This window comes from Dendrobates tinctorius, unplaced genomic scaffold (assembly GCF_039654945.1).
Source record: "Dendrobates tinctorius isolate UK_male_01 unplaced genomic scaffold, ASM3965494v1 ptg000162l, whole genome shotgun sequence".
In the NCBI taxonomy this organism is placed as follows: Eukaryota; Metazoa; Chordata; class Amphibia; order Anura; family Dendrobatidae; genus Dendrobates; species Dendrobates tinctorius.
In genome coordinates this window covers 71,337,478-71,364,922 of record NW_027361829.1, presented here as the reverse complement: position 1 = coordinate 71,364,922, position 27,445 = coordinate 71,337,478, and the positions used below count along the sequence as shown (strand labels likewise).

The 27,445-nt window shown below is 40.2% G+C and overlaps 1 protein-coding gene across 11 annotated transcripts in view; it reads right to left on the bottom strand.

The window, feature by feature from the left end:
* The window catches only part of TRAK1 (trafficking kinesin protein 1), a 197,948-nt gene that overhangs the window by 15,996 nt on the left and 154,507 nt on the right, over window positions 1–27,445 (bottom strand). For 9 of the 11 annotated variants that reach the window (XM_073550103.1, XM_073550096.1, XM_073550102.1 and 6 more), the window contains 3 exons: window positions 24,626–24,868; window positions 21,242–21,555; window positions 7,024–7,353 (listed from right to left, as the gene is read on the bottom strand). In XM_073550103.1, coding sequence (XP_073406204.1) covers window positions 7,024–7,353; window positions 21,242–21,555; window positions 24,626–24,868 — 887 coding nt within the window. The remainder of the gene's footprint in view (window positions 1–7,023; window positions 7,354–21,241; window positions 21,556–24,625; window positions 24,869–27,445) is intronic. The other 2 variants (XM_073550095.1, XM_073550098.1) reach the window with 2 other exon arrangements.

Genomic DNA, 27,445 nt, shown 5'->3' with positions numbered 1-27,445 from the left:
ACTAAAATTCCATTTCTCTGAAACTGTACAGTGGATTTTAAGAACAAAAATGGAGTAATCAGGCAAGTAAAAACTGGTCACTTTTGAACTGCTGATACGTCATCTTTACAGAGTACGTGCTTTGGATAAACCTGTGCTGTCAAAAATTTCCTTGATAAACCAAATGACAGAATATCCATTGCTTGAACCTCCATCAATCAGAATTAGATGTAAATTGCAGTTTCCCCCCACACTGCTCATGATCAATGGGCTGTCTGTATAATGCATTAATATGCCAGGTACTCCAAAAGCAAGAGATAAGGATGTATACTTACAAAGCCATGTCTATGTTCAGGCTCAGGGACCATTCAATAACAAAAAATAAAACAAACATCCACTCCAGATGCGCATGTAGAATGAGCTTTATTTAGGTTCCTAGGGTATCATTTTAGAGCTGTAGCAATGTTTTAGAAAAAAAAAGTTATTCTTAAAAGGGGTTCTTCAGTAACAGAAAAAAAAATAAAGAAAATGTCATTACAAATAAATTCCTAAATTTAAACTAATTCACTAGTGTTATCTAAGGAGGTAATAACTAGAGTAAGATACAATGGCAGCAGTTTGGGAATGCTGACGGAAACCTGTCCTACAATTTTTATACCACAGGAGGCTTTGCGCATGTGCAGTAGGAAGTTCAGTCACTTCCCTTCATTAGCAACGTGTTTCCAGTGGATGTAATGATCTAAAAAGAGGCCATGTCTGATCTAATACTAGAGATACTAGGGGTGCTGAGGTAAGAGGAGGCTGCTCACACTGCTGTCCAACCTGTCTGATCTAACACTGGCGATAACAGGGGTGCTGAGGTTAGAATACACTGCTCCCAGTGCTGTCCACTCTGTTTATTATTCTAATACTGGAGATACCAGGGGTACTAAGGTAAGGAGAGGCTCTTCACAAGGCTGTTTCTACCCTGTGTTTCTGATCCAAAACTGGAGATACCAGGGTTGATGAGAAAAGGCTACTGACAGTGTTGTTCACCCCATCTGATCGAATACTGAAAATATCAGGGGTGCTGAGGTAAGTAGATGCTGCTCACACTACTGTCCACCCTGTCTGATCCAATACTGGAAATACCAGGGGTACTGAGGTAAGAAGAGGCTGCTCACACTGCTGTCACCCTGTCTGTCTGATCTAACACTAGAGATAATAAGGGTGCGAGGCAAGTAGAAGTCAATCACATCTATCCAGACTGTGTTTTTGAATTCTCAGCAGCTACTGCAATCTGGAGATACCCTATGCCAGGGGTCCCCAACCTGTGACTCATGGCTGCCCATCAGCTTGGTGCATTAGCACCAGGTCTAGCAAACAACTATGAAGAGCAGGTCTTAAGGTTGTGAATTTTGTGAGTAGCCCTGCACAAAAGAGCAGACCTGAATGCATATTTTCTGTCCTTGTTGGTTGGGAGATTATTTAAGCATAGTAAACTGGAGACCGGATGATGCTAACTTTCAGATGAGATGCTTCAGTGTGGTGGGGGCGATTGGTGCGAAAATACTGAATGGAGGCATTGTGGGAACCTTTGGATCTTGGTATACTTTCTCGGTGTGATTTCTGTGGAAAAGCTTTGGTTGTCCTTATACCAGTAATGGGGGCTCTTTGTGGTGCTTCTGTGAGAGGCGGGAGCTGGATGTGGCTGGCAACTCTCTAAGGCTGTGTGCACTCGATGCAGATTTGCAGCGGTTCCGCAGCGGATTTTACCGCGCAGAAACGTTGCATTTCTGCATTGTGATGTACAGTAGCCTTAAAATCAATGTAAAAAAAAAAAAAAAACGCTGTGCAGACGCTGCGGATTTTTCCGCGGTACAAAATCCGCAGCATGTTACTTCTTTTGTGCGGTTTTCCATCTCCCCTGTCACCAAATCCGCAGGGGGGAATCCGCAGTGGAAAACCGCACAAAAACCGCATGAAAAATTGAAGAAATCCGCAGGAAAAATGCAGGTCATTTGACCTGCGGATTTCTTCCATTCTGCGCGGAAAAATCCGCAGGGCCAAAAAGTACGTCTGCACTCAGCCTAAGACCTAAATGTGACTTGCGATGCTCTCTCAAAGCGTAGTGTGGGTTTCAAACTAAGAAAGGTTGGGGACCACTGCTCTATACCACGTTCTTTTAAGAAATCTCCAGGACACAGGAGTGGCGCTTCTACTGCACACGCTCACAGACAGACACTTTCCTTCTTACTTTCTACGCCAGGTTTCTGACAGTGTATCATGATGAAGACCCTTTTAAATGTACTATAGTCACCATCTCCCTAGACAAAACTAGTTTTCTAATTAACCATAATTTATTTATAATGACTTTTTTCTTCTATTTCCCCCAAAAAATTTAGGTTTTAAGGGTAAAGAATGGCAAGAGGTCCAAAGGCAACTTAAATAATGTTCACTCTGTAAGTGCATCTGAAGCCTGGAGGACACATAGAAAACTATTACTCAGGGAATAATCCTGCCATATTCACCAATGTGTAAGTGGAGAACAACCGACCACATTATGGGAGCTGTATATGTAGTCCTATGAAAAGCCTCACTTTACATTCAATATCCTGTTTGACTAGTTTGCAGAGAGGGCCAGGCATATGAGGGTGAAGCTAGGCGAGCACTCCGCCATTTAGTCATCAATATACAGGTGCTTCTCACCAAATTAGATCATCAAAAAGTTAATTTCAGTTCTTCAATACAAAAAGTGAAACTCATTAAGTCATTACAAAGAGAGTGATCTATTTCAAGTGTTCATTTCTGTTAATGTTGATGATTATGGCTTACAGCCACTGAAAACCCAAAAGTCATTATCTCAGTAAATGAGAAAAATTAACAAAAACACCTGCAAAAGCTTCCTAAGCGTTTAGAAAGGCTCATTAGTCTGTTTTAGTAAACGCCACAATCATGGGGAAGACTGCTGACTTGACATATGTCCAGAAGGCAGTCATTGACACACTCCACAAGGAAAGTAAATTTGGAAATCAAGGTCCCAGAGTCTGGAGGAAGATTGGAGAGGCACACAATCCAAGCTGCTTGATGTCTAGTGGAGCAGGGTGCAAGCATATCCCGGACGGTCCTACAGCCTCAGGACGCAGTTTCCACCACTGGCCACCTATGATTGCCAATTCTCTGACTAAGTGCGCTGCAATACGTATATCTTACCATACCGGATCCGAAAAATATTACACACAAAAAGCAACGCCTTTTATTGTACAGGACTCTACCGGGCCTCCTTTTCAAGCCTCATAAGGTTTCCTCTAACCTATCATTACATGGTACACTTCATATCCTCCAAAGGTTACCATTTATTTACAGCCTACCATTACCCGCATGGAAGCTTATATATGGCTATTCCCTAACCCTGGCTCCCATTCCTCTTGAACCCAAGTAAACCCCATGATTAAGACCCGGGAGGGTCGAAACATCAGGTGTTTCTATTTTACTGGGTTTTGGACCAATTTTTGAAACTTGGCACTTATCTGTTTGTCAAAAATAAAATTCCACTGTTGGTTGCAAATTACTTCATTAGAGTGTGCGGTGAATTTTTGCTACTTATTTCAGGGACCACCACGGTCCGTTCTACCAGCACCTCGCTTCTATAGTGACCTTGAGTGCACACCAATACCTACTCTAGTAGTGTGAAGTTTCCACAATCAGTGATGGTTTGGAGACCCATGTCATCTGCTGGTGTAGGTCCACTGTGTTTTATCAAGACCAAAGTTAGCGCAGCCGCCCACCAGGAAATTTTAGAGCACTTCCTGCTTCCCTCTGTCGACAAGCTTTTTCTAGATTGAAATTTCATCCTCCCGCAGGACTTGGCACCTGTCCACACTGCCAAAAGTACCAATACCTGGTTTAAAAACAGCAGTATGACTGTGCTTGATTGGCCAGCAAACTCGCCTGACCTTAAGGCTGTGTGCAAACGCTGCGGATTTTGCTGCGGTTCCGCAGCGGTTTTGGCCGCTGCGGACCCGCAGCAGTTTTTGCTGCGGTGTACAGTACCATGATTACCTATGGGAATCAAAAACCGCAATGCAGACAGTGCGGAATTTTCCGCGCGGATTATCTGCGGTTTTCAATCCGCAGAAAGAATTGACATGTCAATTCTTTCTGCGGATTCCACTGCGGTTTGCCATCTCCTCCATTGAGGAGATGAAAAACCGCAGGGCAAAACCGCAGAGCAATCCGCAGGTAAAACCGCAGGTATTTTGACATGCGGTTTCACCTGCGGATTTTACAAAATCCGCGCGGATGAATCCGCACCTAATCCGCAGCGTGTGCACGTAGCCTAACCCCATACAGAATCTATGGGGTATTGTCAAGAAGAAGATGAGAGACACCAGACCCAACAATGCAGACGAGCTGAAGACTGCCATCAAAGCAACCTGGGCTTCCATAACACCTCAGCAGTGCCACAGGCTGATCGCCTCCATACCTCCATGTCATGGCCCATTGATGCAGTAATTGATGCAAAAGGAGCCTCAACCAAGTATTGAGTGTATTTACTGAATATACTGTACATTTCATTAGGCCAACATTTCGGATTGTAAAATCATTTTTCAAGCTGGTGTTATAAAGTATTCTAATTTACTGAGATAATGACTTTTGGATTTTCATTGGCTGTAAGCCATAATCATCAACATTAACAGAAATAAACACTAGAAATAGATCACTCTGTTTGTAATGACAATATGAGTTTTAGTTTTTGTATTAAAGAATTGAAAAAAAAAAAACTTTGTTGATATTCTAATTTTGTGAGATGCACCTGTACTGTAAAAAAGGGCGAGTGTGCATGCTTTGCCATCTCTCTATAAAAACAGGAGGTATAGGATAAAATAAAACTGCTTCACAGGCAGATTCACTAAGTGGATAGTACATAGCAACATGTTCTTCCTCCACATTGTTTTTCAGCACCTAGACTTTGCTCAAATATGTGTACATTTACAGGGCAATATAAGAATATTGAGCTATATAAAATACATAATGTACCACACATAGATGAAAGGAGGAGGGTACAGGACCAAACTACTAGTTGCCGACGACTCTTATTATCCATCATTGCCTTTCTGATCAGATTGGTTTTAAAATGGGACTGAGAAAGAAGCTGGAGGAAAATGGAAGCAATTTAGAAGCTTTAACTTGATGCAAAAAAACAAAGCAAAATATTGGGCTAATACCATAAAAACTACTGCTGCAAGAATAGCATTCGAACTCAGAAAATGGAGCATTCCTAGTTACCACTGCTAATTAATAATGATAATAAAAAGAAGTGTTTATTATTCCAAAATCCCCTTTAATCCAAATATTCAGCTTTAGCCCTGCAAAATTTTACATAAGATTTTCCAGAAATTCTGTACAAATACAATATTTTTCATTAGTGCAAAAATATTCATTTAGCAGTGCAGAATAACGTCCACAATGGATAATAATCTGTTACTTACACATTTACAATATTTTTTTTTTTTGGTATAAAATATTTGGTATGGTGCAAAAAAAAAAAAAAAAGTAAAATTAATGTGGCCGGTAAGTAATGCACATAATGTATGTGCAACTATATGATGAAAAGCAACAAGCAAGATCTTGCCACAAACTAGATAAGCCAAAAAGAATGTAATTGCAGGATAGATGCCGACAAGCACAGAGCGGTGGCTGAGCATGCAGAACGAATGATAGATGCAGAAACAGCCAATCTCTCGATGCCACTTTTACAGCTTACCAAAGGCCTAGGCACACTGCATATACCAGCCAGTGGCCACAGTCTGGATGTATGTTATAGCATTTGTCCATCATTGGGACCCATTGTAAAAGAACACTGCATACCGTATATTATATATATTTTTTGTGGCAGGCCTCTGTATAAGTTGTTCTGGCTTTCTGCGCTTCCCTATTCAGCCAAATAAATGGTAAATAGATTCGTACTTGCCAAGCAGAGACCAAAAGAACATTCTGGTAAATCGGGCCTAATAAAACACCATAAAAGTATACTGGCTGCAACTTTTTTTCTTCCAAAACATAAAAGTGAATTGTGTGCTAAATCCTGGGCCACCCAGCACCATGTAATGCTCAGTGCTTCATTTGCATTGTGCAATTGGTGTGTCGCAGCAAATGGGAGCAACACACAATGGGACAATACTCTTGCACAACTGTTGCACGTCAGTTGTAGCTAAAGTGGTTCTCATGGAATGCAGAAAAAAGACAAAGAAATGTCAATATAAAAAAATGAATTCGCATTTCACACAGTTTTGTCCAGGAGCTAATCCATATACAAGACACCGGTCCTAGGATGTGAACAAGACAGGAGCCTATGAGCATGTGTGGTCAGAAGCTCCCACTGCGGTGACCAGTAGATCACCTATAGCAAATACTGACAAGCTTATAGGTAACTCCAGGTCACAGCAGCCGAGCTTCCAACTGCACATGCTCATAGGCTCCTGTCCTCGTCACATTCTAGGGCAGGTTTCTGTCCGTGTAACAGGGCGGAGGCTATTTTAACTCTATATTGATTACCTCCCTAGACAATAAGGGATATGCTAAATAGGTAAACTCCGAAACACCTTTATCAAAACAGTATTTTCTTCACTTTTATGCTATTCCCAGAGAACCCCTTAAATTAGTTTTTACATACATGACAGTCATATGACTTAAAGTCATAGCGTAGCCCAGGCCTAATGTGACAAAAAAAAAACAAAAAAAAAAAAACTGGATGTCAGATTACTTGAACATGTACATGTTCACAAAAAAAACATACTAAGTGCTAATACAAAGCTAAACGGAGTACAGTACATTCAATCTTCACCAGACTCTTTCTTTTAGCAGCCTTTACATATAATAAATGTGGTTCTTGCAAAGTGTGCAAAACTGGAGACCTGCTAATAAGATTTGTACATTGCTCAGATCACTTATTGCGTGAAGTTAAACATTTGCGGATGTGCTGTGGTGTGGAGGTGAAAATGGCCCAATACTCAATATCCTGTAAAGATGTCCATTTTACAGGACGTAAGGAGGATCCCTCACCAGACCCCTCATCATCGTCTGTCGCGGGCTCTTGCAAGTCCTCTGGGGCAGCCTGAGAACGGCTCGGACAATTCTTGCTGTCAGACACAGTCACTTGTGCTTGAGACCTCTCACCTGAGGTCTCCGAGTGTTGGACAGGACTGGAGGTAGATAAGCTCTTGAAAGGAATGTCACCTGTCTCGTCTTCTTCAAAGTCTGTGAAGCTGTACACGTCCTCCTGGTCAAGGTCTAAGGTGCGGAAGCCCTTGGTAACCACTCCAGGTCTAGGGTCCAGGATCCCTCCTAGGTGAGGCTGTGCCAACTGCTGCCATTGATGTAAAGTTGCTGAACCTGAAACAGACAAAAATAAAAGGATATTTTGTTTAAGTGGTACAAGCTCATATCTAATAGTAGTAGCTCAGAGATCTGCTTCACAGATGGTAACTGATGTGGGCGACCAAATGTATTTTTCAAGATTCAGCAAATCTGAAACTGGTTCCAAAATTACAAACTAAAAATAGAAATTGTAGCTATTTTTTTTTAAAACAAGACGATTCTGCACAATTGCATTTTTTTTTTTTTTTTTTTTTATTTATTACATGCTACGAAATTGTTTAATAAACCTTACAATTATTAGGTTACATAGTTGGTGAAGGATAGTGGAGGAGTGGAAATGTAGTTGTGCAGAGAGAGAAAGGTTTGCGACACCCAGAAAAATCAATAATATGGAGTAATAACTAAATTTTTGGATTCGCTACATAAAAAAAAAAAAATAAAAACGTGACCACAACTTAACAGCGAAAGTCATAAACTACTTGTGCTGTAAAGAAATCTTTTTTGAGTCTGACTGACACGTTCACCATTATGTATAAGTTTCAAATTAAAGAAGCACTCCTCCTCCCCCCATCAAAGTTTTTATCCTCTTAATATATTGCAGCCATCATATTAGATAGCACTGTGTACTTACAATTGCTCATTTTGCCTTTCTACTCAGCTAATGCTCCTCTATGTAGAAACAGGAAGACACTTGTCTCTGCGTTTATCATGCCTTCTTCAACTCCTGACTCAACTGCTCCCCCTCTCAGGGACTTTTGCTGTGATTCATAACTTGTACAGACAAAATTGACCTCCTGTTTCTACTCAGAGCTTAGAAGGATTCAGCTAGTCAGTTTTTCATCACATGAGGTCATTGATCTAATAGAAACCTGAAAAACTGAGTAGAAAGGCAAAATGAGCAATTGTAAGTACACAGTACTGTATAATATGAGGACTGCAATATATTCAATATATTAAGAAGATAAAAAATTTGATGCGAGGAGAGTTTCTTTAATGAGATGTCATGGGAAAAAAAATTTGAGTGTCAGACAACATTTTGGAGACTCCTTTAAAAGTAAAGATTAAAACTTGCTGAGAATTGCAGGAAACTCTGAGAGTTGCTTCTTACTGACAGCAAGATGTCAGAATATTTGTAGTCTACTGACATGGAAGCTCGGGGAGCCAGTTTAAGTTCTATATAGCAAATCCGAACAAGATGAAAACGCATTTTGTTTCTCATTTTTATTTTTACTAGACAAAATCATAGGTTAGCATTCAAAAGATTCTAGAACAAGAAGCTTGGAGATGTGGGAGTACCCAGACAACGCTGGGACCCTTTAGATACCTGGAAAACTACAAGTCTCAGCCTGAAGCGGTCAGTCAGGGTGATAGTTTTTAGTTAAGCTGCCCTGGCTGGAGAAATAAGATTCGCATACTGGTATAACTGTACAGCATATTACACCTTTGGGATAAACAAGAAGTACAATACATTTTCCAGATCCTCCAATATCCATTTGTCATATGAGAGGTGATAAAACTTTTAAGAAGCAACAAATACTACTGTAGTATTAAAATGCAGTATAGAAAGTAGAAAAAAAAAAAATGATATTTCAGGTACTGTTTAATGATGTTTGGACAAAAGGAAGTTTCAGTATCCGTCTTCAAACGATAAAAAATATGAATTCTTTATTTCACAAGATAAAAATCCAATATGGAAATAAACACTTTAGTAGAAAAAAAAGGTAGCCTTATGAGCAAACGTATTTCAAGTCGATAGGACTATCATTTAATGAGTACACATCAACTCTCGAGACTTCTGTATTAAAACATAAAACAGTAATTCTGGCGCAACTTTTCTGACAGGGACCTCCAAAATGCATTTTAGGGGGGTGACAATGTGCCTCTAAAAACCTGCGCTGTATCATTCCTAAAAAGGAATTTATGACTAAATAGACAACCAAGTTACTAGTTGAAGGCGAGTCCCTGCACAGAATGACTGTCAAATCAGTGCTGACAGTATGAGACTTTAATGGACACCTCTTTGACAAGGAGTTTGGTAAAAACTAGTTGTTAATTGAATGACAGACTAATGGCACAACACAGTTTTAGGGAAAGATGCTACAGAATTGTTACTTTATGGGAATATTAAAACAAAAACATTTAAAGAAACATCTCCCTCCCATCAAAGTTTTTATCCTCTTGATATATTGCAGCCATCATATTATATAGCACTGTGTACTTACAATTGGTCTTTTTGTCCTTCAACCCAGCTAATTCTTCTCCTTCCTCTGCTCGAATTCTAAAATTTTTTTTTTTTTTTACAGTCTATTTTTATTATGCAAATTAATTTTTTGACTAGTCGATACGGCATTGGTCTCTCCAGACTAGTCGTCCCACTCAATGTTATCACGCCACAATCACGCATATTGGAGACTTAGTTCTACAAGCCATTACTCCTCTGAAGTCGGATGCACGCTTCCCAGGCGCACGGCAAATGTCAAGAAGCAAAGAATTAGCTGGACGGCAACGGAGGAGCCGACAATCAAGCTTCTTTGCTTCCTGACAAGCGCACGGCAGCCCTGAAGCAAGGAAGGTTACACCCAGCTTCAGATACACAATAACATGTACTGTAGGCAAGAAAGTCACATACGGGCAAAATATGGTGAGAGCAGGTGATGGCGCCGGCTCTTCCAAGTCATGTTATCATGCCCACAGCGGCGTGATAATATACTGTAATGAGTGAGATGACAAGGCTGGGGAAACCAAAGAACCACCGACTAGTCAAAAGTTTAATTTAAATATTAAAAATGGACTGTAAAGAGTCTTCTGTTTTATAAGAAATATACAAAAGCTGGAGAGCTGCAGGGAATGGGAGACCTGTCAGGTTCCCTTTAAATGTGCTTTGCTATAAACACACACGAGTTACTGAACTTTTTCACATAATGTAATATGATGTATGCGAAATACAAACCTAGCTCTGCTACATGAATGAATGACGAGCAACTAGGGTTGATCGAATAGCTTCAGATAAGAGGTTATCCGAATAACTATAGCACTTACGGAATAGCTGCCTCGGTAATCTGGATCGCTCCCGATAATCAGCTGTTCAGAGCGCTGCAGCTGTATGTGTCGCAGGTCAACACAGGCTCTCTATACATGTGTTGACACTGTCACACAACCTTGACACCTGCAGCGCCGAACAGTTGATCATCGGGAGCACTCCAGGTATCCACGTTCCCGATGCAGCTATTCGATAAGTGCTATAGTTATTCAGATAAGCCCTTATCCGAAGCTATTCACTGATCCCTACCAGCGACCTCATGCACTTCCTTGACCAACTCCAGTCTTGTCAGCACTTGCAGTTATGAAGGTCATCTCTTGGGAAGACCACATTGTGGCTGTGTTAGTTTACAAAGGAACAGCAATTTTAGCAGCCTACAATGATAAGGTGTGTAGTATTTTGAAATGGATGATGACCCTGTCACTTGGCTAACAAAGAAATATTTAAGCCAGTTTCTTTATGTGGCAACAATATTTCAACAAATCTTAGAGATTTTGAGACTGTTTTTAGTGATACGTTATACTTTATGTTAAGTGTAAGATTAGGTCCATATGTTTTGCGATCGTGTACAGTATAAAAAATATCAGAAATTTGCCACAATTAAAAAAATTAGCAATTATCCCTTAAGGTGTTTTTTTTCCCCAGCAAATAAGATAAAGTGGCATTATGGTTGTGTAAATTTTTTTTACTTTTGCCACCTAAAGTTTGCCAACACTGAACAGGCCACTATATCCGGCAGACTCTAAGACCATTATTTGGCCATGAATTGCCAACAAGACCACACAACCATGATCTCTGGGTGTTCATGTAGATAAATAGGGAGCCCCCACAGTCTGTTAACCATCTATAGGCCAGCAGCATTCAAGGGATTAAAAGACTGTGGTCAGTGCCAACATGGATCGTGACTAATGCAGCAGGGTGATAGCTACAGTGTACAGCTGAGAGCTGCGGCATCTTCACCACTCCAGAGGCTATTCTCATAGCTCCGATATTGGTGGTCACTAAGGGGTTAAGAGTTTGCCTCATGACTGGCTCCTGCTCTAGCTATTCTACCACAAGCTATACCCACCTAATACAAATGTACTCCTTCAATGTGACGGAGAAATGACAACCATCTCAAAAGCAAATTCTATTTAACACCGGGATCTATGTACAGTGAGTTACCTATAGCGATAAAAAGGTTGAATAGAAGGATGTGACAACCAAACCAAATCATTTGATTCTAAGATGCTGTAAGATTTCATGGTATACATACCCACAGGTTACGCTACAAACCCTTCATACTTATGTCTGACCCACAAGCATGGCCAAACTGACAGCAGTATTTAAAAAAAAAAAAAAAAACCACATGAAAGGGATGAAAAGGAATGAAAAATCATCCAAGAGCAAGAAATGTAAGAAGGAATCAATATACTGTACACGAAAAGTGGAACGTAAAATATTAAACACATATGGTCTGTACTATAGATTTGTAAGCTACAAATGTATATTTTAAACACTATGTGGGCAAAAAATACATATATTACATAGAAATAATCTGTATCAGCTGGTACCAAGTCACGAAATGTTCAGTTTGGAAGAACAAATGCAATGGACACAGGGCAATTAGAAAATGCACTGGGTGCTACATCTGAATGTAGTAATACTTTGTTCATGTATTAAATATGCAATACAAAAGTTGTAGTAAAAAAAAAAGTGTCTTGTATGTAACGTTCATAGAATATACAACACGTGGTCTTTAGGGTATAACACAAATAAGTGCAGATTGCACACCGAGTACTCCAATGTAATTGTGCACATTTAAAAAAAAAAAAAAAAAAAAGAACTTTCAACTGCATTACTGCTATATATTCCCCCGGGCAAGTACTTCCCCAGGAGAGGAAAGTTTAAGTTCCCATTTACAAGGTACACATTATTGAGCCAGATGGGTACACATGAACTGGCCAACTGAAAAGGGGACCTTTCATCATTTTCATGTTGAGTTGGACACACAATGGAAAAAAAAAAAAAAAAAAAAAAAAAAAAAAAAACATTTTTGCTTGCTTTATTTTTTGCCTCTTTGCAGAGATATTAGGCAAGTATTTAGCACCTAATGAATTCATTTTTATTAAATCCACGTGGAGGTTTCACCGGGGGAAGTGTACTTCTTGCCCCTCTATGATGCTGACCAATCATAAGCAAGCAGTAACACTCAGGAGAAAAAGAAAACTCTCCTCTATAGCTTACAGTGTCTGTGTGTTAGATTTCTTTCAAACCACATATCCAAGCCTTTTCCACTTCCTACCAACTTCAACTCAAAAATATTTCATGGATACGTACATTCCTCAACCAAGAATCTGCAAAAACCCTAGTCCATGCCCTCAACATCTCCTGCCTTGAGTACTCCAACCTCCTGCTCTGTGGCCTCCCCTCTAACACTCTCGCACCCCTCCACCAATCTATTCTAAACTCTGCTGCCCGACTAATCCACCTGTGGCACCGCTATTCTCCGGCCTCTCCCCTCTGTCAATCCCTGCACTGGCTTCCAATTACCCAAAGACTCCAGTTCAAAACCCTAACCATGACATACAAAACCCACCAACAACCTGTGTCCTCCATACATCTGTAACCTCGCCTCCCGCTACTTACCTGCACGAAACCTCCAATCCTCACAAGATCTCCTCTGTACTCCCCTCTTATCTCCTCTTCCCACAATCGCATACAAGACTTCTCCCGTGCATCCCTCCTACTCTGGAACTCTCTACCACAACAAATCAGACTCTCACCTACCATGGAAACCTTCAAAAAGAACCTGAAGACCTACAACCTGCAGTAACCATGATCCACCAAACCGCTGCACGACCAGCTCTACCCTCGCCTACTGTATCCTCACCCATCCCTTGTAGATTGTGAGCCCTCGCGGGCAGGTTTCTCTCTCATCCTGTACCAGTCGTGACTTCTTATGTATACCCCTCCTCATATGCAAAGCACCATGGAATAAATGGCGCTATAATAATAAATAATAATTTCCAAATACCCTAATTGTTAAAGCTCCGAATGGAAAAATGTAAAAAAAAAAAAAAAAAAAAAAAAAAAAATTCTGTGCAGCCACTACTATCTTCTTCGTCTAGTTCAACATGAAAAATTTGCGGAAAAGTCTTCAAGTACGGTATCTTAATTCTATAAGTGTAGTCTATATAGAAATAATGAAGTTCAAACTTCACCTATAGAATGTTCATAGGCTGCAATTTTTTTTTTTTTTTTTTTACACAAAAAAACCACGGGGTTTTACTGTACCATCAAAGTGAAAGATTTCTAAAATATACTGATTTTTTTCCTTGAAGATTTAAAACAACTCTATGAATGTAAATTCTCTTGGCATTTTTTACCCAAATGACCAAGGAAAAATGCACTGAAAAATATCACTTATCTGCAAAACACGCGTATGTTATGGCCAATACTCCAGCATTGCAGTAGATTTCTCTGCAGGAAATATGGAATGTGTGCAATACTCTAGTGCAGGGGTGGGGAACCTCAGGCCTGTGGGCCGTTTACAACCCTCAATGACCTTTTATCTGGACCCCTGCTTAGACTGGGACCTGTATTTTGCCGACCCATTTTTTTCCTCCTGGTCGGTGAGCAAACATATGCAGTGTTCACTACTGAATGCTGAGGAGTGTGCAATGAAAGATTACGTCCGGACACCAGTGGCAGTTTCAGGACATACTTAGGGGGCAATTCGAATGGCCCCCGAAGGACGATACAAATATCCAAATGGCCCTTGGCAGAAAAAATAGATTCACCACCCCTGTTCTAATGCATTCAGGGTGCTGCTTCATTTGTTTGTGACAACCCCTTCATAAACTAAATGTTCGGCCCCAATAAAACAATAAAGCCTATACTCCCCTCCTGTGCCGGCTCGCCTTCCCCTGGGCAGTGATGCAGTGTTGCGAGTGACACGTGACCCTGGCGCCCAATCAGCGCTGGCGTCACTGTCTCCGCCTTTGTACAAATTGAACATGAAGATGATTGGGTGCCGGGCATCATATGTCATTCCACAGCATGAATCGAGCTGGCACGGGAGGAGAGTATAGGCTTTATTATTTTATCAGGGCCGAACAATTAGTTTAAGAAAGGGTTGTCCTAGTAGTAGTGGGCAACCCCTTTAAAATATACAAAGCCTATTAATGGAAGTCAAAAAGAAATGTATATGGATATGAAATAAGGATAAAAAAAAAAAAAAAAAAAAACGCATAGAAAAAGAGATTGAAGCAAAATGGATAGATAAAATATAATGGAGATTTTATTGAAAGCTCAGAATAGATACAAATAGCAAAAGGTATTACAGGATGACAACTCAAAGGAGAATGAGGGAAACAGAACATATAAAGTAAAAGAATACAGATCAAATAAATCTGCCAACACATTCAAAACTGCCGGCTACATTTCCTATTCTATTATTTGAATAATTATCCATAATAGTCATAAACGGGCAAAAAATAAATAAATGATAAAATAAATGAAGTACAAGTGAAAAGTTACTTTCAGAAATTCTATAAAGTTTTTCATTCACTACTCCAACGTCATAAATATCACCATCTATAGTCCAACAACTCCCCATCCCAAGAAGTCCAATGCACTTTAAAGGGGTTGTCCAGAATTTTAGTTACCTGAAAGCAGGAAATGTTCTGAAATAAAAATTTAATTACTGCTCGTTAAATAGCCTGCCACCTAGCAATAACACAGAAGGATGTTATGTCTTGTGACAGCTGCAGCCCATCACTTGACTCAGTGGTCACATACCATACATGCAAGCACAACTGCCTACAACAATGACTGGCTGCAGCAGTCATATGAGGTCATCAGGGCTGAAGCAAAAGGAGACTTGTGGAGCAGCAGTGGGGTTTTAACACCTTAGAGACCTTGCCCATTTTCATGTTTCTGTTTTTCCCTCTCCTCCTTCCTAGAGCCATAACTTTTATTTTTCCATCAATATGGCCAAGTGAGGGTTTGTTTTCTGTGGGACGAGTTGTACTTTTGAGCGACATCATTGGTTTTACCATATTGTGTGCTCAAAAATGGAAAAAAAAATTCAAAGTGTGGTGAAATAGCCAACAAAAAAGGGCAATTCCACAATGTGGTTTTTTTTTTACCATGTTCACCAAATGCTAATACTGACCTGCCATTGTGATTCTCCAGGTCATTACGAGTTCATAGACACCAAACATGTCCAGGTTCTTTTTTATTTAAGAGATTTTTTTTTTTAAACAAACTTTGAAAAAAAAAAAAGCGCCATTTTGCGAGAGTTTCCAAGTGTCTCCTTTTTTCGTGATCTTGGGTTGGGTGAGGGCTTATTTTTTGCGTGCCAAGCTGACGTTTTTAATTACATCATTTTGGTGCAGATCCGATCTTTTTATCGCCCGTCATCGCATTTTAATGCAATGTCGCCGTTAAGCGATCGGGTTAATCCTTTTTTTTTTTTGATAGATCGGACGATTCTGAACGCAGCGATACCAAATAGATGTTTGTTTGATTATTTTTATTGCTTTATTTTGAATGGGGCGAAAGGGGGGTGATTTGAACTATATATATATATATATATATATATATATATATATATATATATATATATATATATATATATATATATATATTTTTTTTTTTTTTTTTTTAAATATTTTTAAAAACTTTATTTTTACTTTTGGCATGCTTCAATAGTCTCCATGGGAGACAAGAAGCTGCCATAACCTGATCGGATCTGCTACATACAGGCAATGATCAGATCACCTGTATGTAACAGAATTGCTGACTTGCTATGTGCGCTGACCAACGGCAGCAATCCGGCACTGACAACCATAGAGGTCTCCGGGAGACCTCTGGTTGTCATGCCAACCCACGATCATGTGACGGGGGTCACCGGTGGGTGGATTTTTGGCCCGATGGCCAGAAGCGTACATTAAATGCCGCTGTCAGAGTTTGATAGCCGCAGTTTTAATGTTATTTGTTAATGATTTCTTCCCAGCTCAGGGGCCTGGAGAGAGAAGAAGAAAGGGGGGGGGGGAAAATCGCTGCCTCCTGACTTCATTATAATGGCATCCCTCTCCAATCAGCGTCACACTGACCTCTTCGGCGCTGTAATCCCACGCATGTGCTCTGCTACTGCACAGTGACTCACTGCGCCTGCACAAAAGATCAATGCAGACACTGTCCATAGGAGGGCAGACAGGGTTCGCATAACTGTGCACAGAATTACAGCGCCAAACAGGTCTGTGTGACGCAGATTGGGGGGGGGGGGGGTACCATTATAATGAAGTTGGGTGGCAGTGACTTCTTCCAGTCACCACACGCCCCGGAGCCAGGAAGAAATCATTAGAAATGAATTTCTCAAGACCTACACCGCACCTAAGAGGCATACAGATAAGAATATTGTAACTATTCTGTTACCTGTATGCCCACAGTAATGGCTCAAAATAGTCCAGGGGGTAATAGATTCTTTTTAAGAGTGAATAGTCATTTTTTTTTTTTTTTTTTTAAAGATACATATCACCTGCTTTGGTGTACCTCACTTAAAATTCCAGACAACCCCTTTCACTAATAAGTCATGGACATTTAGATTTGTGCAAATGGTTTAAAATTGGTGATCATGATGAACCGAAATTGACTAGAGGCTGTTCTTTAAAAAACATAACAAAACAAGAAAAAAAACAAAAAAAAAACTACAAATGTGGTCATACACACAGGTTTCATTGCAGTTCACCTGACTTCTTTCCCAGTCAGGTAAGCAATGTTCGTGTACAGTCATGGCCAAAAGTTTTGAGAATGACACAAATATTATATTTTCACATGATCTGCTGGCCTCTGGTTTTTATGTGTGTTTGTCAGATGTTTTTATCACATACAGAAATATAATTGCAATCATATTATGAGTAGCAAAAGGTTATATTGACAGTTAGAATGAGTTAATGCAGCAAGTCAATATTTGCAGTGTTGACCCTTCTTCTTCAGGACCTCAGCAATTCTCCCTGGCATGCTCTCAATCAACTTCTGGATCAAATCCTGACTGATCGCAGTCCATTCTTGCAAAATCAATGCTTTTATTTTGTCTGAATTTGAAGGTTTTTGGTTTGTCCACCAGTCTCTTGATGATTGACCACAAGTTCTCAATGGGATTAAGATCTGGGGAGTTTCCAGGCCATGGTCCCAAAATCTCTATGTTTTGTTCCCTGAGCCATTTAGTTTTCACCTTTGCTTTATGTAAAGGTGCTCCATCATGTTGAAAAAGGCATTGTTGATCGCCAATCTGCGCTTGGACGGTTGGGAGAAGTTGCTCTTGGAGGACATTCTGGTACCATTCTTTATTCATGGCTGTTTTTAGGCAAGACTGAGAGAGAGCCCATTCCCTTGGCTGAGAAGCAACCCCACACATGAATGGTTTCAGGATGCTTGACAGTTGGCATGAGACAAGACTGGTGGTAGCGCTCACCTGGTCTTCTCCGAATAAGCCATTTTCCAGATGTCCCAAACAATCGAAAAGGGGATTCATCAGAGAAAATGACTTTACCCCAGTCCTCAGCAGTCCACTCCCTGTACCTCTTGCAGAATAGCAGTCTGTCCATGATGTTTTTCCTGGAGAGAAGTGGCTTCTTTGCTGCCCTCCTTGAGACCAGGCCTTGCTCCAAGAGTCTCCGCCTCACAGTGTGTGCAGATGCACTCACACCTGCCTGCTGCCATTCCTGAGCAAGCTCTGCACTGCTGGTAGCCCGATCCCGCAGCTGAAACACTTAAGAGACGGTCCTGGCGCTTGCTGGTCTTTCTTGGGCGCCCTGGAGCCTTTTTGGCAACAAGGGAACCTCTCTCCTTGAAGTTCTTGATGATGCGATAGATTGTTGACTGAGGTGCAATCTTTCTAGCTGCGATACTCTTCCCTGTTAGGCCATTTTTGTGCAGTGCAATGATGACTGCACGTGTTTCTTTAGAGATAACAATGGTTAACAGAAGAGAAACAATGATGCCAAGCACCAGCCTCCTTTTAAAGTGTCCAGTGGTGTCATTTTTACTTAATCATGACAGATTGATCTCCAGCCCTGTCCTCATCAACACCCACACCTGTGTTAATGGAGCAATCACTGAAACGATGTTAGCTGGTCCTTTTAAGGCAGGGCTGCAATGATGTTGAAATGTGTTTTGGGGGATAAAGTTCATTTTCTAGGCAAATATTGACTTTGCAAGTAATTGCTGTTAAGCTGATCACTCTTTATAACATTCTGGAGTATATGCAAATTGCCATTAGAAAAAAATGAAGCAGTAGACTTTGTAAAAATTAATATTTGTTTCATTCTCAAAACTTTTGGCCATGACTGTACTTTTCAACTACATATCTACATGTTGGTGGGGAAGAAGGATGAAGAATAGTGCTAGCGAACAAGAGAAAAGCTCATTTAGGCTTGAAAAAAAAAAGGGACGAAGTGATTGGGAAATTGCACTTCTCATCCATTGCTTTAGTTTGCTATATTTTCCCAAGCCATAATTTCTGTCGTAAAGGTGACATACTAAATATACAGAACGAGTTTTGATACATTTCACCACAATGGAAACTGAACGACAAACTTAACAGTAACTTTTTTTAAAAAAACTTAAATCATACATTTTATGATTAGCTACCACGTTTGTAATGGTTCCATCTTATGTTCTCTATTGCTCCACTGACATCAAGGCTGCAAACAATATGGCTCAGAGACCTGTAAATCTCCAAACTAGGTGGCAATAAAGCATGGTGCTACTGTAAAGGGTTACAAAATTGGTGGCATTGCCTGCAGATGGCTGAATGCCGGAAGAAGGATAGCAGAAATGGTGGAAATATTCTAAAAAAAAAAATCTTCAATGTCAGAATGATCTTACAACAGCTCTTTCTATAATCTGGTGAGAACTGTTTTTAAGGCTGGCCAACAAATCGTATACATGACATATATGATGTGTAGGTGATAAGCACATTTTTACTGTGGGTCCCAGCTTTGGAACCTACTGATCACCAGACTGTAGACCAGGGTCATGTTCAATTGGAGTAATCCTTGACGCTGATCTCTCCTTCAAACCACATATCCAAGCCCTTTCCACTTCCTGCCGACTTCAACTCAAAAATATTTCAAGAATCCGTTCATTCCTCACCCAAGAATCTGCAAAAACCCTAGTCCATGCCCTCAATCTCTCGCCTTGACTACTGCAACCTCCTGCTCTGTGGCCTCCCCTCAAACACTCTCGCACCCCTCCAATCTATTCTAAACTCCGCTGCCCGACTAATCCACCTGTCCCCCCGCTATTCCCCAGCTTCTCCCCTCTGTCAATCCCTTCACTGGTTCCCCATTGCCCAGAGACTCCATTACAAAACCCTAACCATGACATACAAAGCCATCCACAACCTGTCTCCTCCATACATCTGTGACCTCGTCTCCTGGTACTTTCCCGCACGCAACCTCCGATCCTCACAAGATCTCCTTTTCTACTCCCCTCTTATCTCCTCTTCCAACAATCGCATACAAGATTTCTCTCGCGCATCACCCCTACTCTGGAACGCTCTACCACTCCCTACCACAACATATCAGACTCTCACCTACCATCGAAACCTTCAAAAAGAGCCTGAAGACCCACCTCTTCCGACAAGCCTATAACCTGCAGTAACCACCGATCGACCAAACCGCTGCACGACCAGCTCTACCCTCGCCTATTGTATTATCACCCATCCCCTGTAGATTGTGAGCCCTCGCGGGCAGGGTCCTCTCTCCTCCTGTACCAGTTATGACTTGTATTGTTTAAGATTATTGTACTTTATTATGTATACCCCTCCTTACATGTAAAGCGCCATGGAATAAATGGCGCTATAACAATAATAATAATAATTGGAGTGGTTGTCTTGCTTGAGCACTTCTGTACTAAATCCATTTATTGTTTATGGGACTGAAAAATACAACATAGTATTGTAATTGGCTATATCCATCAGTCCCACAATCAGTGTAGTCGTAGCACATATGCATGACCGGTCCCTGCAATTGGGCATAGGCTACCTTTTCTGTGGATAGGTCATAAATATTGTTCGTGAATGAAAGCTTATGGTCACTGAGGCAACAGAATGCGCTTTATCATGATGTGGAGCAAATTTATTAAGATGCTCATGAAAAACACTCAAATCTGCTTATTTTAGCCCTTTTTGCCCCACCATATAATCTCCCCACATATGAAGGGAGGTGGCAACATTCTCTACTGCACATGCTTCCAGGCACCTGTCCTACTAACATTCTAGGACAGGTTTCTGTCAGTGTAACAAGGGAGCGACCATGTTAATGTACTACAGCAATTACATTACAAGACAATAGAAATAGGATTTGCTTATTAAAAGCATATCGTCATTGAAAATAAACTTTTTTTTTATTCACAGGGAACCCCTTAAACAATGAACATTTCACAATAAAATGCCTGAGAAGGGTAATGATAATTTTCAGTCGTAATTCAAAGAGCTTAGCCATTGTTGGAAATTTTTTTTTTTTTTTTTTTTTTTTTTAAGCAATAAAATGTAATAGTATTGCTAAATTACCGACCATGAGTAATGACGGCAATTCTACAAACATATAAAAACTATCAGATTATAACATTACCTTACTCCTTGGCCATACTTATGTGTGCAAATGTGAAAAGGCAGAAAAGTAGTAAGGATTAATTTTGTAATGCTACATACATGACTATTACACTAAAATATCTCAAACCAGCACCGGGGATGGCTATCTCTAAAGTAAAAGGAGTGTGTATTATGTAAAGTGCCTGCTTTCTGGTGATGTATAAGAGACCACAAGGAGTCACTAAGCAAAACAAAGAAGGGCCGTGGCCCCTTGTCACCTTCTAGGGGCTTCACAATCTGAAGTTTCTCTGGCAGGTAAGATCGGCTGCTGAAGGACATTCCTGAGATGCCGGTGAACTCCGATAGCCTGGAGGAGTGGGTTCCCAAGGACATGATGCTTTCTGTTGGTGTTAAAGATCCACTGTGAAGTTCTCCCTTTTCAGCTAGGCTGCGCAACTTCCGTTCTTGATCGTCTTCAAAGAACTTGCGTTCCAGGAGGTAGTTCTCACGCCGAAGGGACAACCGTCGTAGGGCTGTCTCAAGGTCGTTAGAACCGGGTGTTCCTGGTGTGCCAGGCTTCTTGTTCTTATCACTAAAAACAAAGAGGAGAGCAATGATTGAGGATGATGGGAGATATTGACCCATTTATGAAGGAAAACAATGTTTAAAGATGATAGAAGTTTCCAATACATTAGTCTATTTCAGGAGTTTTCTGAGCAGAAACTTAGGTGCGTAATTCATCAGTGTTTTAGAGCAGATGCTCCCGATTTATTAACATTCTTTGTGAATTAGGTGAGGCGTCTAGTGTCATGTCCCACTATGTGCTCCTTACCACAAAACTTATTCCAGCGGAAGCTAGAGTAAGATTTGTGGAATGAATTTGACAAGCGGGAGTGACCAAGCCCCAGCTCCAATAACACTGGGGAACGCAATTTTTTTGGAGTTAGCTCAGACAACTGTTCTTAATTAATTTTTGGATGCTGAATCCAGAAATGATCTCAGTTTTTCTCTATCACGTCAAGTTTTTGAACTATAGGATTTTTGTCTTCTCAAAAATATGTAAACTACTGTACCTAAAAAGTTGTTTTTTTTTCTTTTAAATAGTACAAATATGAACAAAAAATGAAATATATAAGAAATAGTGTTAAAAAACATTTGTGATGCCTATCATGTTTTTTTTACAAAGGATATATATATATGCGCGCAAGTATTTAAGGTAAAAATGTACATTTATAGCTTTTTCTGGAGTGTTTAACTTGAGGACAATCACGTTTGATGCTCCAGCAATAGTCAGCCATCATATGTACATCCCATCTACCCTGGTAACGGTCTTCCATAACCTTCAAATCTTGGTGAAATCGTTCACCTTGCTCATCGCAACAGCACCAAGATTTTCCGGAAAGTTGTCAAGATGGCAATGCAGAAAATGTAGTTTAATACTCATGTTGCAACCAAGCGCTTTGTAGCTCTCCAATAGTTTCTGAACAATTTCTTTGTAATTACTTGCACGTGTATTTCCAAGAAAGTTCTTGACGACGTCTTTGAATGATAACCAAGCATTCTTCTCAAGATCTGACATAGTCCCGGTGAAATGTTCATCTTTGATGAGCTGTCGAATTTGTGGACCATCAAACACACCAGCCTTGATTTTTTCAATGGACAGTCCAGGAAGTGCCAACATGATGTACTTAAAACAGTCGCCATCAGTTGGCAATGCTTTTACAAATTGCTTCATGAGACCTAGTTTTATGTGCAGAGGTGGGAATAGTATATTCTTCCTGTCAACAAGTGGCTGATGTAGAATGTTAGGATCTCCAGGTTTAAGACCAGATCTTGGAGGCCAATTCGACTCAACCCAATGCTTTTCTCGAGCTCTGCTATCCCACATACAGAGAAAGCAGGGATACTTTGTGTACCCACGTTGCTGACCAAGAAGGAAGCAAACCATTTTAAGGTCAACACAGATGATCCAATTGTGTGTGTCATATTTCAATAACTCAATAACTCTCTTTACATCTCCATGTTCTTCACGAAGAGAGACAGAATGCCCAATAGGGACTGCACCAAATAAATTGCCATTGTGTAGAAGGACACACTTAAGACTCAGCTTTGAGCTATCAATAAACAGTCGCCATTCATTTGGATTGTACATTGAAAGCCCTATTTCTTGTAGTAAACCAGGAATATTATGGCAAAACACAAAACCGCTGTCACACCGAAAGTACTGCAAAAATGTACTTTCTCTAGTACGAAAGTATGATACCTTCGCTCCTTGTTCAAGCAACTGTTTCTCATTCAGCCTTGATGCTAGTAATTCTGAAGCTTTTTTTGATAAGCCCAATTCACGTGCTAAATCATTTAACTCGTGCTGATCAAATCCCTTACGAACTGAATCCTTGTGACTTTCAAATTCTGCATCATCGCTGTCACTGTGTTCGTCAACATCACTCAGAACTTCTAGAGATGGTAGCTGTTCGAAAACTGGCACTGGAATTTCAGCTGAATGAGGCATTGGTCTGATAGAATATCCAAATCTACTGTCAGCTATTTTACTTTTATTTTTCCTGTTAAAACCTGATGTTTTCACTAAACAGAAGTAACAGTCTGTGGAATGACTTTTTTGCTCTCTCCACACCATGGGGATACCAAATGCCAACTTTTCACGTGTTCCTTTGGTCCACATCCGTAAACTCTCGACACACTGCTTGCACACTATGTGAGGGGCCCATGGCTTATCTTGATCACCGAGTTTTACTTTAAAATATGCAAAATATGCTTGTTTGACAAATGCACTGATGTTTGCCCTTTGAACTGGAATGGTGAAAACACCACAAATATAGCAGAAGGAGTCAGGGTTGTTTAGGCATTTACGACGAGAGGAAGAAGGAGCAGACATGATCTGAAACAAAGGAAATATGTACATAAGTAAATAAAACACTGAGATGGAAAGTTACAAGCTTTGAAAACTAACAAAGAAAAAAATCATAAAAGATATATAAATTACAACTAAGCGCCCAATGTAAAGAGAAAAGCTATCACAAATCCTATTTATTCCTACTATGATACATTTTTTGTGTAAAGATATTGATAATTATGACGTATTGGGAGCTGTACACACCTCTCACCACACTGTCTCAGTTGTGACTACTCTTACAAGTTGCCACGTAGCTCTATATGAGTCGAATTGTACTCAGATAACAATTCTTATTACAGAAATCAGTGCAATTGTGCTTCTATGGCAGGTAAGTTGAGGAGGAAAAACTTGACGTGATAGAAAAAAACTGACTACATTTTTGGAATCAGCATGCCAATTTTAGTATAAATCAGCTCAAAAACCTAACTCAACAGAAATTTTTTTTCAAATTGTTCCCCAGTGTAATATACTGTCCAAGAACTAGTTCACAATATAAAAAAATGTAAAGTGACACATGGTCCAATAGTACACGTAGCACTATTATAACTCCAAAAATCAGAGAATTTAAGTCCCATATCAATGTTTTTGGACCACTTACCAGTTGCAATAACACGATTAAAAATAACAAACTTAGTACCGTAACTATTTCAGACAACACTAAGTAAATAAACACTAGGTATATGCTAGAATATATGCTAAACAGACATTAAATAATGCTACAGTATTCTGTAGACCCAGTGACACTAACCTGTTATCAGGGGTCTCAGTCTCCAGTATAATGCTATTGGTTTTATTATCTATGACGATATTAGAAATATCTCCTCCATAAAGACTGGAGCGTGGCGTGCTGACACAGCTAGACATTAGAGAGTTCACTGCCGAGGACTGGTTAGAACCTGGGATGTTCATTGGAGAAGGCGCCAGAGACCTCTGCTTCACTACGTGGTTCACATTCCGCACAGTTTCAAATACACGTTTTTGGTGATTGCCACTAGGAGAAAAACATTTTATAAAGCCATAAAATATGCAAAAAAAAAAATTTAAAAAAGGTCCTTCTGCATACACTATCAGGAAGAACAGATTTCTAAGGTGTGTGGACATGTGCAAGACATCGCTTAGTTTTCTATAGAACCCCAAATGGTGTTTAAGTGGACCCGTCACTAGATAACAATGGACAGTTCTTGCTCTTTTTATTCCAGCTATTAAATCTGTCATATGGTTCCAGAGATACAATCCTTTTCATTAAAGGGAGTGTGTCACAATTTTTATTTTTGGCTTATTACTGTATTGATTATATAATCATTATAATACAAAATAATTGTTAAAACACTACATTTCATTTTCTATTTAGCCAACGGGGGGCTTCAGTTTATATCCGCTGGTGTGTCAGAACACGACACTTACACATCTCAAATACGGCGACCCAAGGCAATAGGATACTGCTGTCTGCGTACAACCTCGTCACTCATGCTGTGGCTGCCCCCTAGTGCTGTCCAGTTTACAGTCATGGGGGGATGCCAGGTGCCATTTTATTGTAGCCCAGAACTGAGCTCTGAGGTATAATTTCCACGTCATTGTTCACTCAGTGCTCAGCAGCGAGCGGTGAGAAGAGCACCAGGTCAGTGGTGGTGAGCGCAGGTCAGCAGTCTGGTATTGTACTACTAATACCAGGCTACCAAGGTGTTCTCAATAGTGGAAGAAGTCTTGCTCTGAGCAGTGAGAGCAGGACTCAGATGGTGGCTTATTCCATCAGTAATATAATGCCAGGCTGCCCTACAGTTCAGAGCACAACAGAGAAATCACCATGCTGCTTTGCTCTGAACGCTGACTCACCTCTGCTCTGTCAGTGGAAAGCCTCAATAATAATAATATTTATTTTTATATAGCGCTAACATATTCCGCAGCGCTTTACAGTTTGCACACATTATCATCACTGTCCCCGATGGGGCTCACAGTCTAAATTCCCTATCTGTATGTCTTTGACATGTGGGAGGAAACCGGAGTACCCGGAGGAAACCCACGCAAACACAGGGAGAACACACAGACACAGGAATAAACGCTAATTCAAAAGTCCCTGCATTAGACATGTGACTGAGGCTTTACACTGAGCAGAGCCATGTATATAGTCCCTTTATGTGAGATATATTCCATGTATCTAATCCCATCATGTGAGATACAGTCTGTGCATCTAATCCTATCGTGTCCTCGTCCACTGAGCTGTGTATCTAATCTATCATGTGTGACAGAGTGAGGAGGACAGTGCCATCTATCAGAATCGGCGCTGCCAGCCGTCCTCTGTGACAATGTTCACATCTCAGTATCACAGCCAACAACAAAGTCTCTGCACTGTGATCCTAAACTTCATCCTCTCATCCTTTACAAACATCTAGAAAGAGAAAGGAACTGCGACACCACATACACAAGCAACAGATCCTGCCCACATATGCTGCAGTAGTAATGCAGGCCAGCGGTACACTTTGTTTTCATAGCAAGTTTCAGTAACTGCTCCCCCTATTGTTTAAAAGCTAAAATATCAACACTAATTTACAGCTGTGGCAAAAATTAAGAGACCACCACATCAAAACCCTGTCATGGGCAGCCCATTCTCCAGACCTGAACCCCACTGAAAACCTCTGGAATGTATTCAAGAGGATGATGGATAGTCACAAGCCATCAAACAAAGAAGAACTGCTTACATTTTTGAGCCAGGAGCAGTGTGAAAAACATGCCAAGACGCATGAAAGCTGTGAGTAAAAATCATGGTCCACAAATTATTGATTTCTGAACTCTTCTTGAGTTAAAAACTAACAACTTTCGACTAACCTCTGCTCTAATCTGTACCTCCCTATCCCGACTCCAAGACTTCTCCCGTGCTGCTCCTATCCTCTGGAATGCTCTACCCCAAGAAATCAGGACTATCCACAATTTGCATAGCTTCAGGCGCTCCCTCAAAACACATTTGTTCAGAGCGGCCTATCACGTTCACTAATCAAAGTCATTCTATGTGTAAGTGTGCATGAGTAGTCCATTCACTCTCTCCATCCCTCCCTCAAGATGGCTGGACCATCATTGTAAATACACACCTGTACTTTGTATCTCCCCCACCTCATTGTAGATTGTAAGCTCTCACGAGCAGGGTCGTCATATTTTGCTTTAATTATTGTATTGTTAACGTTGTTACTTATGACTTGTGTTTTGAAACTGTTAAACTGTAAAGCGCTGTGGAATATGTTGGCGCTATATAAAGATTATTATTATTAGTATTGCTGTCTCTAAATTATTATGAACTTGTTTTCTTTGCATTATTTGAGGTCTGAAAGCACTGTTTTAATTTTGACCATTTCTTCTTTTCAGAATAAAAAAAACAAAAATTTATTGCTTGGAAATTCGGAGACATGTCAGAAGTTTGTAGACTAAAAGAACAATTTACATTTTACTCAAAAATATACCTATAGAGAGAAAGACAAACTTAACATTTGGAAGTGGTCTCTAAATTTTTGCAAGAGCTGTATTTTTCATATTTTACACAATTAAACTTAAAAAAAAAAAAAAACAAAAAAAAAAAAAA